Here is a 16,735-nt window from a genome sequence, read left to right as displayed (position 1 = left end):
GCAACCTGTTGATTTTGTCTTTTTATTCCATTACTTTCAAAATAATTTCAGATCATCGACAGTTTTTTTTGGACAAAATTTGCAGTTTTCTCCAGCCCTTCCTTACACGACACAATAGATTAATACGGTCTCGAAACTTTTGTGCTTTGCAGGTGCTCTCTTTTCAGTTTTTACATTGCATTGATTTTTTATAACGTAATGGTTTGCCTGTTGTTCCAAGCTTCAAACTCGAGATCAAACTGAACAATTTTGCTCATATCTCTGATTTTCAGAAAAACAAAAATATATTAAGGGAAGTTTGAATTCTTGTTTGTTTCGGAGAACACAAAACTCATCACCCGATGAGTTTACCAATGCTGAAGTTGGATCAACTGCGTGTGAAATATGACTTTAGCGTGGTTTTTTAGTCTATTAAGCAAGTTTATCACAACAATCAGGAATGACAGCATGCAAAAAATTACGTGGAGGATAGAAAAAGGTAATTTTTTTTATGTATGATTTGAATAAAGTACTAAACAGCATCCCTATTTTTGCACCCCCATTTTGCACTAGTACTAATAAAGTACTAAACAGCATCCCTATTTTTGCACCCCCATTTTGCACTAGTACTAATAAAGTACTAAACAGCATCCCTATTTTTGCACCCCCATTTTGCACTAAATCGCGCACTAATACGCAGAATGAGTGACAAAAATTAGTAACAGACGGATGCTTAGCAGCTATGGGCTAAGTGACCCGACACACTATGCACGCTTAGAAGCATTTTAAAAAATTGCTTTTAGCTTCTGTAAAATATTACAGCTTGTAATTTGTTTGCTTTTCAGAAAAATTATTACATATTTTTGCTGAACAATTTGACATGTTTGTGTAAAACAAATTTTTAATATCTTTTAATGGGGTTTCGTGCATCGTTGTCATTTTTTCTTAAAAAACATTTTATTGTTACAACTAATTGTTTGGCCTGTATTTAACCAAAATTTGATTGATATAATCCACACTTTTTCTTGAGAAATCATTGCACAAATAAGAAGCATCAATGTGTGCATTTTCATTATTTTTTGTTGAAATTTTCTATCAAATTTTTTGTATTGAGAAATATGACGGTATTCGCACTATTTTTAATAGAAGTCAATGCATGTAGTTCAAACTCTAATATAGGCAGTGTGGTTTCTTAAATTAATTTTTTTCAGGAAAATTTTAAAAATTTGTTCAACGTCAAACAAACTTTTTTTGCGGTGCGATTTCTCTTTCAATTCAAACATTTTTCTTTGATAAAAAAGATAAATTCCACTATCGAACTTCTAAGTTCGGAAGTGGATTTTTTTTATCAGGTTTCCTAGCGAATTTAAAAAAATTCTTGTGTGTCCAGTTTTCTCAAATTGGTTTAATTGTATCAAAAAAGTGTCAATTGAAATGTTTTCTGTTTTTTTTATTGAAATTAATCCAATTTGAGAAAAATGGACCAATATTTTAATTTATTAGTTCACTGGGATCTTAAAACAAAAATGCACATTCGAAATTAGGAGTTTTTTTGGGATCTTTACCTGTTCGATAATAGAGTTAGTAAATTTTTATTTTGCTGGCAAATCTGATACTTAAAATTGACCTTCGAAAAGCTTAAAGCTTCAACGCCATCTCTTCTTTAAACTTCTAAAAATCGTTTTTTTTTTCAGAAAAAAGGTCAGTTTTTCCAATTGTTTTGTCCATGTTTTGATAATGGTCTGTTAATTTTTCTTCACTGAAAAAACAATGATAGCTAACTTAGTTTTTATTTGACTCTTATCTTTTCACGTAGCTTCAAACTTTTTTGATTGGTAGTCGACAAAGCGTTGACGACAACCGCATCCAACGTTATGTTCAAATAGGTGATTGTTAGAGGTTAAATAGATTTTGTGACGTAAATAAATGATTGCAAATACCAATTTCAGATAGATATTAGAAAGACTTTTATTCGATTCTTATCGTGAAACTTTCCAATAGATTACAATACTTTTAACATGTATAAATTCTACAAAATTTTTTTTAAAGCATTTGTAATTTCTCACTTCGTCGAAAAATTATCACAACAAAAATATATTGCATGAATTATAAAATTGCTGTTCTGTATCAAGTTGGGTCAACTGCGTGTGAAATATAATTGTAGCGCGGTTTTTTAGTCTATTAAGCAAGTTTATCACAACAATCAGGAATGACAGCATGCAAAAAATTACGTGGAGATAGAAAAAGGTTTTTTTTGATGTATGATTTGAATAAAGTACTAAACAGCATCCCAATTGCCCCATTTTGCACTAGATCGCGCACTAATACGCAGAATGAGTGACAAAAATTAGTAACAGACGGATGCTTAGCAGCTATGGGCTAAGTGACCCGACACACTATGCACGCATAGAAGCATTTTAAAAAATTGCTTTTAGCTTCTGTAAAATATTACAGCTTGTAATTTGTTTGCTTTTCAGAAAAATTATTACATATTTTTGCTGAACAATTTGACATGTTTGTGTAAAACAAATGTTTAATTTCTTTTAATGGGGTTTCGTGCATCGTTGTCATTTTTTCTTAAAAAACATTTTATTGTTACAACTAATTGTTTGGCCTGTATTTAACCAAAATTTGATTGATATAATCCACACTTTTTCTTGAGAAATCATTGCACAAATAAGAAGCATCAATGTGTGCATTTTCATTATTTTTTGTTGAAATTTTCTATCAAATTTTTTTTGTATTGAAAAATATGACGGTATTCGCACTATTTTCAAAAGGAGTCAATGCATGTAATTCAAACTCTAATATAGGCAGTGTGGTTTCTTAAATTATTTTTTTTTCAGGAAAATTTTAAAAATTTGTTCAACGTCAAACATACTTTTTTGCGGTGCGATTTCTCATTTCTCTTTCAATTCAAACATTTTTCTTGGATAAAAAAGATAAATTCCACTATCGAACTTCTAAGTTCGAAAGTGGATTTTAATTATCAGGTTTCCTAGCGATTTAAAAAAATTTCTTGTGTGTCCAGTTTTCTCAAATTGGTTTAATTGTATCAAAAAAGTGTCAATTGAAATTTTTTCTGTTTTTTTTATTAAAATTAACCCAATTTGAGAAAAATGGACCAATTTTTTAATCTCTTCTTTAAAATTCTGAAAATCGGTTTTTTTTTCAGAAAAAAGGTCAATTTTTTCAATTGTGTTTCGTCCATGTTTTGATACTAGTCTGTTAATTTTTCTTCACTGAAAAAACATTGATAGCTAACTTAGTTTTTATTTGACTCATATCTTTTCACGTAGCTTCAAACTTTTTTGACTTTTTGATTGGTAATCGACAAAGCGTTGACGACAACCACATCCAACGTTATGTTCAAGTAAGTGATTGTTAGAGATTAAATAGATTTTGTGACATTAATAAATGATTGCAAATACCAATTTCAGATAGATATTAGGAAGACTTTTATTCGATTCTTATCGTGAAACTTTCCAATAGATTACAATACCTTTAAGATGTATAAATTCTACAAAAATTCTTTTAAAAGCTTTTGTAATTTCTCACTTCGCCGAAAAATTATCATATCAAAAATATTTTGCATGAATTATAAAATTGCTGTTCTGTACAAAATCTGATGTCTGGTCATCTTTCGGTTCATCTGAACAAAAAATGTACCACACAATAAAAGTTAGAGCGGTACCCTTGTAGTAACTGAAAGAGTACATTAAAAAATATATTTTATATATAATTTGATTTGAAAACAGCACAAAAATTTCGGATTTTCACATTGACCAACATTTGCAGGGTCGAATGGAAATTGAGCAAACAAAATGGATACTGACCGATTGAAATGGACTCAAACAAAAAAATGAAATAAAAAAAACCTATTTTCATTGTAATAATAATTCGATGGAGTAAACGATTCTAATTGATTAAAATTTTCAATAATTGAAAATATTTTGTTCTGCAAAAGAAGGAATATAATCGATCATTTGTCGGTTATCAAATATTTTTTCGCGTTTCTAGAACAACTGGCACTAAAATAATGATACTATTAATTCTTAACGCACTAAACTGGATGCAGATTTATTGTAATGTGTTTTTTTAGTCCTTAAATTTGTGTAGCAGAGCAAGTATTGTTTGAACTCAAGGGAAGGAAAAATTGGTTTCGAATCTGAATAGTTACTGTTTTCAATCGAAACGAAGCTCCGGTTCTTCTTTCCTTTTCTATTTCTAAAGCACATTTTCGAAAGTGCAAAATGAATAAATTGAATTTAACTACGGCCGAAGACGTCTAAGCTTCTTCCTATAACAGGGTCACCTTACTCTCACTCTTGTACTTTTTCAAACATACGTTAATTTAAACTTGGGTTGTTTATATTACTGCAAATTATTGCCAATTTATGTGCAAAATGTACAAAAGTTTGAAAAAACCGCATCACAAATCGATGAATGTACAAAACTTAAATACAAATATACATGCTTCAAAAATTTTACACAGCGGTGAAGCACCACTTGCGCACCCCTTGCGATACATAATTACATGCCAAAGTTCGAAAGATAATCTGGCTCTTACGAAAAAACAAATTATTAAATGAATTATGTCGAAGAAATCGTCGGCTAAAAACTGGGGAATTGTTTTTCAATTATTGTAAAACTCAATTACCAAAACATAGAAGATGCAGGTAACACAAATTATATTCATTTCTCTCTGATAACTCTTAGATGGAAAGGATACAAAAAAGTCAGGTTTCCGTCCAAAAAACCCAAAACTCACCTCGAGCCTTCTCTGAAAAACTTGGAACCAAACTAACTGCCTGCATGCAATCAAGTGCAATTTTATGTATATAAAAGAACCATCAATTGCTTGCTAAAACGAAGATTAAAATGAACGAAAACATTGAACATTGGAACTTTAAAAATGTTGAATACAAAAATTCAAACAAATACTCCAAAAAAGCTGAAAATATAGAAAATTTTGAAAGCCTATGAAAACAACCCAATTACATCAATCTTGGCAAGAATAAAGCTACTATGCATCGTAAGATAGCTGAATCACAAGAAAAAAGATCACAAATAAAAGTAAAGACGCCCGTTAGTAAAAAAAAACACGAAAATTCATAATTTTTGAAGCATTTGTACTAGCAACAATCGGAATCTTATATAACGTGCCTTCGAATTCGGCCGAAATCACTTAAGCCTACAAAAAAAATAATTTTACATCTGAAAACTTTTTTACCAGTAGATCCAGTAACGCATTAACTCTGGACACATTAACTAGAGCTGTTAAAAATGCAATGTGCAGAAAATGGAGATTATTTACGGAAAAAAAATCTAGTACCCGATTGCAATACCCTTGCTTATCGCAAGGGTAAATAAATTGGGTGATCTATAGCACGATTTTCGATTTACTTATATTCAGTTGATCCGCTCAATCAATTTTTGTAATGTTCTATTGATACTCTCTTCTTCTTCAATTGACGACTTTTTCGCAGCTTCAGCTAATTCCTTAAGAATGTCCACATTGCCGCCTGAAATTACTGCACCAATGTTCTGGCAGTCTTTCAATGAGTTCTCCAAATTTTCAGAGTCCATAAGAGCAGCTGCAGTTATTGCACCAGAAGGTTCGACCACCATCTTCATCTGAGTGAGGAAAAACTGGACTGCTTTGGATGTCAATTCGTCCGGAACCTGTATGACGCCATCGACATATTGGAAAATGATGCCGGCTGATTCCTCTGAGAGTGAAGGTTTCTGTCGCGAGAAAAATTCTCAAATAAACACAAACCAACACACCAACACTGTTTTTCAAAAAAAAAATGTTTTTTTTTGCACACTTTATTTACCAGTGTTCTGTTTGTTTACTTTTTAACCTTTAAGAAGAAGAACCGCAAACACAGTTTTTAGTGCTAAGCTTCTCGTGGCTGTTGCAAGTCTCTTAATTAGTCAAAGTGCATGGGTAATTTTTAGTTTAACTCGTAAGATCAGAAGTTTGTTTTTTATTACAAAGAAATAGTGCATTGGGAAATTTTGAATGACTTAATATCACCTGAAAACGAAGCAGAATGCGCTTTAGTGTAAAATACTCGTACTCTGACAATTAGTTTTTCCAAAATTAACTTTCGACCTCTTGTTTATCCCAATCATGGTTGCAATAAGCCAAAAACGTACAATGATTTTTGGTCGACCCCAAACTTAATATTTTGGCGATGAAACAAACTAAGCCCCTCAAAAACGGCCCTAAAATTTAATTTTTGGCCTTTTTATAAAACCAGTCAGTGCAAAAAGTTAGGGCAAAAGTGGGTCTACTTACTGATATGGAAGACTTGGAAAATGCATTTGGTCGACCTTCAATAGGCTACCAAAAAGTTTAGATCTACACCTGCGGAGCAGCTATCTGTACGGATAAGAAAAAACTAAAGCAATCTTCATGCTATGTTAAAACTACCAACTGGCATACTGACCCATTAGGAATGTCATACCGGTGCTATGAATAGATTTACTTTTGGTTTACAAATAGACACAGAAGTCTGATTTTATTTCAGAATTATTTATAAACTAAATCTCAAATGTGTTAGTATCTATGAGTTTCTGAATCTCAACCGATTGGAGCTCAGATCCGATCAGACTGCAGAAAGACATTTTGAATTCATTTGCGTTTTTAAAATCTCTTATTTTTCTCCACAGCTAACACTTGCCGTATTAGAAATTTAGTCTAGAACTTTTATTCTAGACTAATTTAGAAAAAAAAAATTAACTTATGGACAATAAGCTGTGCCATTAATTTAAATGGATTCGGATGAAATTACTCAAAACAATTATCGATTCCAATTACCGAACCAATTATCGGTTCTCAGTCGACACACGTGGAAATAACATGGCGTAGCTATCATGGTCAAAGAACCCACTAAAATACCACTAATCCAGCAAAAAAAAACTTTGCTAGTATTAATTGAACCAGTATTAAACATATCTACAAATCCACAAAATATTAACTTGAAAATACTGGCGAAAGTTATTATATTTTTTGGTAAAATCACGAAACGTTACCTTCGAGAGATATGAAGCATTCACAAGCAGACAAAGAAAAACAGAAACCATTGAGCATTACCACTGCAGATTAAACGACCTAGTGACCAGAGGAAACTTCAAATGCACACTGTGAATGGATAACGGACTAAAGTCCGAAATTATCAGAAATATATTCACCGCAAACATGACAAATGATGAGTTATAAAAAGAGGTTTAGTGATAAAAAAAGATGAGTAATAAAAACACAAAAAAAGGTTTATAAAACCAGCTCCAGATTTGCCAACAAGGATGAGCAAGTCGCTCAAACAAACCCTCATAAAAAGTCAGAACTCATGGAGTCGTAAAGAGAAGAGTGAACTTCAGACAAAACCAACGAGACAATCGCGAAAAAGAAATTTCACTAAAGGATGGAGCACACAGTAAAACACAGACTCTAAACCGCGGAGTGCGGTCTGTATTTAGACAACCGCGTATTCAAACACTGTATAAACCAATCAGAATCGAGACAAGGAAAAAAATGAACAATTCTGATTGGTTTATACAGTGTCTGAAAACGCGGTGGTCTCAATACTGCTACATAACCCTAAACCGTGTTGAAAATGCGGCTATCCTTTTGAGCCTGGGTACTGACAGCAACTTCCGGCAAAGGACAGACTCTGTAGCAAAAATACCGAAAGAGGCAATTTTTCTAGACTCTGAAAGCCATCGAAGTAAACGCAAATAACACACAACAATAGGACAGTCAGTTACAAGAAGACACAGACATGGCAGCATACGTGGAGTACTTACAAGCAGGATATACAGTGCTGATTTAAAACATCCGGACAAATGAACAAAAGTTGAATTTTCAAACGCATTTTGCTCCAATTGGGTTAAAATTAGACATAAGGTGAAGAACAAAAGTTGCTAAAAACTTCACCAGAATTAGTATGGTGCAATTTTTTTCCAAAATAACCAGCTAAAATTTCACCTCAAAAAAGGGTCACATGGGGTTTTTTATTTAATCAAAACTTACGCTGAAACTACTTGGTTAAGTGATGGGATAATTATATCACAAGAGATCTCTTACACAGTCCAACAACGTTCTAGAAAGGTTAAACCGCCAAAAATTTGCGCGAATTGTTTAAAATTTGTTTTTTTTTATCAAAGATTTTGGGTTTTATATAGTAAAAAACACATTTCTTGACTATCAAGCAAAAAAATTTTCTTTTATACTGGTTTTTGGATGTTTTGTTGGGCTGTGTAAGAGAACTAGTAGAACTTTGTTGGGCTGTGTAAGAGGCTTCTTGTGATATAATTATCCTATCAACTAACAAAATAGTTTCAGCGTAAGTTTTGATTAATTAAGAAAACCCCATATGACCCATTTTTGGGGTAAAATTTTGGCTGATAACTTTGGAGAAAAAATTGCACCATATGAATTCTGGTGAAACTCTAAGCAACTTTTGTTCTCTTCACTTTTTGTCTAATTCGACACAATTTGAGCAAAACGCATTTGAAAAGTCAAGTTTTGTTCATTTTGTCCCGATAGTTTAAATCAGCACTGTATCGTCCAACCGGATGACACAACCGCTAACTCAATACGGTAAACTAGCTAGTCTACGCAGAAAGTAACAGAAGAGGACAAATGAACAAAAGTTGAATTTTCAAACGCATTTTGCTCAAATTGGGTTAAAATTAGACATAAGAAGAAGAACAAAAGTTGCTAAAAACTTCACCAGAATTAGTATGGCTTAATTTTTTTCCGAAATAACCAGCTAAAATTTTACCCCAAAAAAGGTTCATATGGGGTTTTTTATTTAATCAAAACTTACGCTGAAACTACTCGGTTAATTGATGGGATAATTATATCACAAGAGGCCTCTTACACAGTCCAGCAACGTTCTAGAAAGGTTAAACCTCCAAACATTTGCGCGAATTGTTTAAAATTTGTTTTTTTTATCAAAGATTTTGGGTTTTATATAGTAAAAAACACATTTCTTGACTATCAAGCAAAAAATTTTTCTTTTATACTGGTTTTTGGAGGTTTTGTTGGGCTGTGTAAGAGGCTTCTTGTGATATAATTATCCTATCAACTAACAAAATAGTTTCAGCGTAAGTTTTGATTAATTAAGAAAACCCCATATGACCCATTTTTGGGGTAAAATTTTGGCTGATAACTTTGGAGAAAAAATTGCACCATATGAATTCTGGTGAAACTCTAAGCAACTTTTGTTCTCTTCACTTTTTGTCTAATTCGGCACAATTTGAGCAAAACGCATTTGAAAATTCAAGTTTTGTTCATTTTGTCCCGATAGTTTAAATCAGCACTGTATCGTCCAACCGGATGACACAACCACTAACTCAATACGGTAAACTAGCTAGTCTACGCAGAAAGTAACAGAAGAAGACCTGAAAAAGGTATAAAAAGACCCGAACAATATAAAAAAAAAGAATTGAGGCCTAGGTTTCTTTTTTGCGCAAAATCAAGTATCTCAAACTCAAAGAAAGGTCTTAGATCATCGAGTGTGGTATCATCTTAAAGCTATAATAATTTAACATAACTTCGACCACCTGAATCCGCTCATATTTCAACGCAACTTACAATCTCGGCGTCTCTTGATGCTTGATGCTCTAGTTACATAACATCAAAATATGTTGAGCCTACTATACTATTTCCGACTATTTTGCTAGAAGTTACTTATATAGTATCGGCAGCATTGCGTACCATAGTGGGATTTTGCAGCCCATTGCAGATGGAGGGGACATAGTACTCGGGCCACACTCTCTCCCTCATCTCCATCGACTTCTTCAGTCCGAATGGAGTGCAGTGCTCCACCCCGATCACTTTGATGTCAGGTCTTAACGCCTTCACAGCAGTGGCAATTCCTCTGAAACTCAGAACTTTAGCCTGTTTCTACAAAATGTATCGACCAAATGTTTCTTTAAATATATCAAACACTGGCCAGCTTTTTCTGAGACAAGTGTAGACGCTCGAAAAAAATTTTTCGGTTATTATTACCTACATGAAGTACAAAAATTTCAACTGAACCGAAGTTTCGTCGACCCTTTTAAAAAATTATCCTCCTTTTTTAAAGTTCAGCTGGGCGATCGATATGACTTTTCCGACCTGTACTTCTTCAATCTGTTTTAAAGAAAACTCTAAAAATAAGGGCGGCAGTGATAGACTTCCTCAAAATGCATCTGAAACTAAGGATAGCCGGTTGCTGTGCAAATAGCACAGAATGTTCCGACCCTATTCGAAGAAAAAAAATCTACTTTTTTCAAACTTTTTTATTATTATGAAGTTTTCAAAAGCTCCCAGCCCAGCTGCTCCCACCTTTCTTCTTTAGGCTGTTTTTCTTGTGGGCTACAGTGACCCTGCAACCGCGAAGGATGCGATATTCGAACCCACTACGTTTGAGTTAAAGGTCGCGCGTTTTACCCACTCAGCCACGGCTGCTCAGTGTTTTTTTTTCTTGAAAGTCGCGTGATGATAGAAACAAATGCACGCGTAAAAGTTTGCGAATTATGTCTTGACAACTTTAATTAATTTCAGAAATTAAATAAACCATAAAAGGGAGAAAAAAGATTCCAAAAATTTTTTTTCAAATTTTTGCACTTAAATTTTTTCGTATTTTGAAAGTTCTGTTTTGTCAATGAAGGACTAATTGAAGCTTGTGAAAGTAATTTTCGATTTAGTGAAATCAAGTTTTTAGTCTAAATAGCTAATTTTTATATATAACGAACGCTACTCGATCGCTTTACTCGCTCGAATTCGAATCAAAAATTTTAAAGTACTCAGGGCGCGAGGCACCGTCCATCAGGGCTCTTGGTGTTTCGTTATACGCACTCTGCTTTACATCCTCACAATGGCACCTTTTTAATGTCAAACCACTCTTCGAAACTAATCGCCCGTGCTACTAACTGTGCCCAGCACGTTACAATGGTTTTAACAAATAGAAAATTTTTTTACAATCGATCCACACGAACATTTGACGATATAACATTCCATGAAAAGTTGACTGAAGACTTGTTCCGCTCAAGCCCATGCTTGGACGCGAAACAACCTGATATTTTAGTGCAAATTCATTCTTTTATAAGACATTGCAGAAAATTGTTTTGGAATATATCAATAACTTCGATTCGATCAAAGTAGAAAAAAAGTGTAAAACAAATTTAAACTCACTCCTCTAGTATATTGGTTAATTGCATTACCATATCACTATCAGTTACTCGCAGTTAAGACACAGTTAATGGTAATGAAGAGAAGAGGAGATATAGTTGAAGTAAGGATACAAAATGATTTAAATGATGAAGGAAAAAATGGGAAACATTTATTTTCTTAACAACATAGCTAGGAGCCTAGAATTTATTTTTTTTTCGAAACAACTGATCAACTGAGTGATACCACTGAAAACTGCAGGTGTTTAATTTTTTTAGTTGAGGGGCTGTGAACTTTTTATTTCGAATCAAAATATGTTTGGTAATTATGAAGAAACCAAAAATTTTCAATCTCACGGATGGAGCTTTGAACTGCTCTACTCAGTGTGGGATTGCACGACAGATAAATTCGACCCACCGATCTGTCTGCTCAAACAAAATGTTAAAAAATTGAAATATTTCATTTCTATAGAACATTTTTTTTTAAATCAAATCATAATCCGTTCTCCTTTCAAGTCCCCGCTTTTCCTTGTAAAAAATTGGGATTTCTCTATAGGATGTGAATGGTTATTGAACTTTCAATTTTGTCTGCTTAATGACTTGGGAATCAAGTCGCAAAAAAAAGATCGAGGCAAAATAGCGTTAACTTTGCGAGATCAGTTTCATAAGCGCCAAATGCATAACGTTGAAATTCGCAGTAGCTCGTTGAATATGGAAAGAGCTCGATTGCTGCGCGCGCTCGTACTGAAGGGTGGCGGAAAAAAGCCGGCCACCCAGTTTTTCTCGACACTGGGACAACTTTTTGAAACTTGGTTATGTGCGTCAAATCACGAGTGAAAGGGCTCTAACATGATATATCACTCGGTCAGGTCCAATGTGGTACCTAATTTTGTATGGAAAACAAAACACAAAAAATAAAACACACCCGAATACGAAGTCACGCCATTTTCAATGATCGGAACAATGAAGATATGGCTTTCACCCATTCCAAAAAAGTATTGCTCAACCGTCACTTACGCTAGTAGCCCGCCACTTCCACATGGGACCAGAACAGCATCGAGATCTTTCACTTGCTTCATAAATTCCAATCCCACTGTAGCTTGACCACAGATTGAACTTTTCTCATTTGAAGAAGTTATGAAGTGAGCCTCAGATTCTGACTGTATTCGACTTAGTTCTGATTCCCTCGATTTGTCGCATGTGGCGTTATAGGTTGAACTAATGGCACCGTAGAATTCAGCTATTTTTCTCTTATACTTCAAGCATGGAGATGGCATCGCTACATAGCACAGCAAGTTGTGCGCAATAGCTGCATATGCTGAAAAACTTGAACAATTGAACTCATTTTCTTCGGGGACTCAATAGGTCCCGCATCAACTCGCAACAAAGACAACTAGCAATAATTGAAGAAAGCGATAACTCGCGAAGTTCTAAAATTAATTAATAACGTAAGAATTTTGGTTTAACGACGCCGGTGGGCACTAAACGGCTCTAATTTTTGTATTAAGTCCTACCCTCTGTTGACAAGCTTGCATCACGTTGTCGCGACTGCGGCGGTGAGTATATTGCAATTTGTTTTTTGTTGCGAATCGTCCCATTACGCTTTAATATTGATCCTTATATCACACCTTTATTAGACAAAAAAATAGATACAAGTGTCATTCGAAAATTAAACCGATAGTTTGGTAAGTGTCGCTATTTTCTGTGCAAGCGGCATTTGGCAAGCAGCCGAAGTTTTCTCCACTCCGCTTACATTTAGCACGAGTTCTAGGCGGGTCAACTATTGATATTATGCTACAAGTAATCTAGCATGCTTTGTTTATCTGATTCTTAATTGCTCTTGGATTAAATTTGGCTTGGACGGATTCTTCTGCATTTAAAACTGGACTGGTCATATCCAAGCAAAACCCGGAATGTTCAGTCTGCCCTTCAACATCTAGTTTTTGGTTTTATAACAACAATTGCAAATCGCACAGGGAAAAGAAAAATTACACAAAAAATGAGGAGAACAAAAGTTACTTAGAATTTAACCAGAGTTAGTATGGGGCATTTTTTCTGTTTTAATTTAATCAGGAATCAAGCGCTTTTTTTATTAGTCAGGAACTAAGCTGGAACTACCCAGTTAATTGATGAGCAAATTAAATCAAACGAAGCCTCTTACACAACCCAACAAAGTTCTAGGAAGGTTAAATCTCCAAAAAGCTGTATGGGACATTTAATGACTATTTTAGCTTGATAGTCAATAAATGTGATTTTTACTATATAAAACCTAAAATTCTTGCTGAAAAATATCTAGAAAAAATAAATTGTCAAAAATTTTGTTGCGCTGTGTACGACGCTTTTTTTATAATTTTCTCATCAATCAGCAGAGTATTTTCCGCATAATTCTTGATAAATGAAAAAAGCCATTGATTCTTGATTAAATAGAAACAGAAACAAGACTTCTCGTATCAGTGCGCAGCCCTGAAAGTTCAGACTGCCGTTTAAGGTCTATGGAGCAGTAATAACAAGAAAAAATTAATTGTAATAAAGTAAACGAAGTTTTCTTTTTTAAAATTTGAGACTTTTTGTGAAAATCATCCCCCCACAAGCCATATAAAGTACAGAATGATAGATTTCGCTCCTAGTAAGAAATCAATTATGGCAAATGAGCTTCCTTCAACCAATTTGGAACAATTTCCAGGACAGATCAAATCTCCGCTTACGCGTTAATAGCGCGAAAAATATCGCGCGTTAATTGTCCAAAGTTGGCCAAAATGGCAATCTTTCAACCCCCATAACTTTACGAAAAATAATCACAGTTGAAATATCTTTTCAAATTTAAGCTCAGGACAAAAAAAAGCCTTTTGAATGATACAAAAATTTCCGTCAAAAATGGCAAGTTAAAAAGTCGAAATTTGTCTGAAGAAAAAAAACACCCCGAGCACAAATATTCCTATACTTTTGTTACGATAGTTGGCACAAAAATTGCACCATATCAATTCTGATGACACTTTAAGCGTTTGTTTTTCTTTTCACGTTTTTGTCTAACTTTAAGTCAATTTGAGGGAAACGCGTTGGAAATTTCAAATTTTGTTCGTTTTGTCCGGTTAATTTAAATCAGCACTGTACTAATACTTCACAAAATCACAATGCAAAATCAAAGAAATCACAATTATTTCATCATTTTCTCCATAAAACAGAAAAAAAAAGCAACAAATGACGCAAAAAATTGAGCCGTACTCTTCTGGCGTTTTTAATTCACTCTTTCTCACTGAAAAAAAAAAATCAGTCTCTCGTTATTGTTTTACTTTTAGGCTGTCCGCTCGATTTTATCCTGACTTTTTACAATTACTGTGTCCATTTTCTAACCCTAATTGATTTTCATCTCAAAAAAACTGCAGTATGCTTTTCTGACTAATTTCATCGGGAAGTGAATAACAAGAACATTCTCAAAATTCACTTTAAATTTTTAGAGAAAAGTTTTATACATAGTATGGTTTTAGCAGAGTTCCAGTTTCATTTCAAACCCACTTAACTCCTGGGATCTCTTAAACGGTTCCCCCCTTTTTAACTCTAAACAACTTAACACCATACAATTTCACTCCTTACTTTTTGTTGCCTTAGCAATTTAACATCGCTACATTTTAAAACAATTTCTATAACTTAACATGTTTTAATCCAAAATGAAAAGAAAACTTACTTCAAAGGGGACTTCGGTAAATATCAAAGAATTAAACGAAAGAAAATTTTGCCATTTTAAGCCAGACCATTAAATTGTTTAGTAGTAAAATGACTAGGTGTTAAAATGTAAGGTGTTGAATTGTACGGTAATGACACCCTCTTAAACTATATCACCCCCCTTTTGCAAAAGGGGGGGGGGGGAGAGATTCATTATAAGGTAGGTATAAAATTTTGATATGCCCACCGTTGATTTACTTCTTTATAGGGGGATATTCTTTACTAGGTACCCGAGGGGGATACAGATAAAGAGATCCCACTCCTGCTACCCATGTCAACAGAAAAGAAATAAAAACTTTGAAAATAGTTGCTGGTGAGGGTGTAAAGTTTACTTACCTAAGCCAGCGCCGAAATTTCCACAGCTCCGCGTCACCACACTGGTTACCTCTGGATTAGTTTCTTTGAGTCTGATCACCGAATTGATAGCCCCTCTTACCTTGAAACTGCCAGTTTTCTGGAAATTTTCACACTTGAAGTGAACCGATTTGCTCTTAGTGAATAACTGCTGGAAATTTTCACTGGACACGACTGGTGTCTCTTGATGAACGGCCTAATTCTTTCCAGAGCGCTTTCGATGTCACAGATATCAATCATATTGGATCAGATTGACATTGAAACTTGATGGCATGAAAAAGAACCGAATCAATCTAAAAGAAATCTACTTGTACATCTTTTTGCAACCAATTATTATCAGCGAAAACCAATCGGCGGAGACAGATGACAGTAGAAAAAGTGTAGGAGTTTTTTTGCAATGCGTAATTCAACTTATCCAAAACAAAAACTGAATTAAACGTGGCACATCTTTTCAATCAGGGGCGGATTTAGGGGGGGGGGGGCGGGGGGGGGCGGACGCCCCCCCCCCCCTCAGGGATTCGACCCCCTGCCGACCCAAAGGGTCCCCCCTTTGATACTTTTTCAGAAATCCATTTTTGGCCGACCGACCCTAAAATTTTTCTAAAGGCGCCTTCGGCGCCAATATATACTAACTTTGAGGGGGAGCGCGCGCCAAAAAAAACGCGATTTTTTTGTCAACATTTTTCAAAAATTGCCCGAAAACGGCTTTTCTGACTGTTTTTTCAAAAATTTGCCTGCGGCGCAGAAAATTTAGCCAAAGTAGGGGCAAAACAGTGCTTTGGGAGAGCTCGAAAAATCAATTTGGTCGACCTAAAAAAAAAAAAAGGTCGTCAAAATTTTGGAAAATTTTTTGAAAATCCGCCCCCCCCCTCGAGAAAATCCTAGATCCGCCCCTGTTTTCAATGTTCAATTTTTATTTATTTTGTGAATAAAAAAAACGGAAAACGGATTTTAATCTCATGAAATTGGAGGGAGAAGGACTAATAGAACAGACTCGATGAAATATCTCAAGTCAAAATTTTGATTCCGTCTGGGAAATCTGGAAAATTCTGTCTACAAACGCAAACTTTCTTAAGGCCAAAAAAGGAGAAAAGACTCACCGTGGTTTTTGAGTAATACAACAAACAATACTCGGAACAGCAATAAGATATTTAAAAGAAGTTCTCAATTCAAAATCAATGTCTTATTACATACCTTTCACTTTAACCGCAAGTAATTATTCATCTAAACAACATGAACTGAATTTTGGACGTTTGCCTTTAAATCAAGAATGATTCAGAAAAAATAGTTTGAATTTATTATCTTGCTTCGAAAATGACGGTAAACCGGTCAGTGTGCTGAGTCAAAGGAGTACGAAACTATCGCATGCGAGTGATAAGAGCGTTTGTTGATGAAAACGACAGTTGCTAGTTAAAACCAGCTTTATTAGTTAATGCAGAACTGGCTCAATGATCCTTCAAGTGCACTCTTCGTGGTAATGAAAATAAATTTGCATCCTTCAACTGCCCACTTC

At 34.4% G+C, this 16,735-nt stretch overlaps 1 protein-coding gene across 1 annotated transcript; it reads right to left on the bottom strand.

Moving 5' to 3' along the window:
* Positions 1 to 5,216: 5,216 nt before the first annotated feature.
* On the bottom strand, positions 5,217 to 15,413 carry LOC134839143 (serine racemase-like). The gene is made up of 4 exons (XM_063854593.1): positions 15,205 to 15,413; positions 12,166 to 12,466; positions 9,713 to 9,875; positions 5,217 to 5,727 (listed from the first exon to the last, which is right to left on the bottom strand). Exons 2-4 carry the CDS (start codon positions 12,423 to 12,425, stop codon positions 5,392 to 5,394), a joined length of 759 nt encoding a protein of 252 aa, XP_063710663.1. The 5' UTR covers positions 12,426 to 12,466; positions 15,205 to 15,413; the 3' UTR covers positions 5,217 to 5,391.
* Between the last annotated feature and the right edge of the window lie 1,322 nt (positions 15,414 to 16,735).

This window comes from Symsagittifera roscoffensis, chromosome 2 (genome assembly GCF_963678635.1).
Source record: "Symsagittifera roscoffensis chromosome 2, txSymRosc1.1, whole genome shotgun sequence".
NCBI lineage: Eukaryota > Metazoa > Xenacoelomorpha > Acoela > Convolutidae > Symsagittifera > Symsagittifera roscoffensis.
The sequence above is the reverse complement of the archived record's forward strand: the minus strand, read 5'-3'. Positions and strand labels throughout refer to the sequence as shown.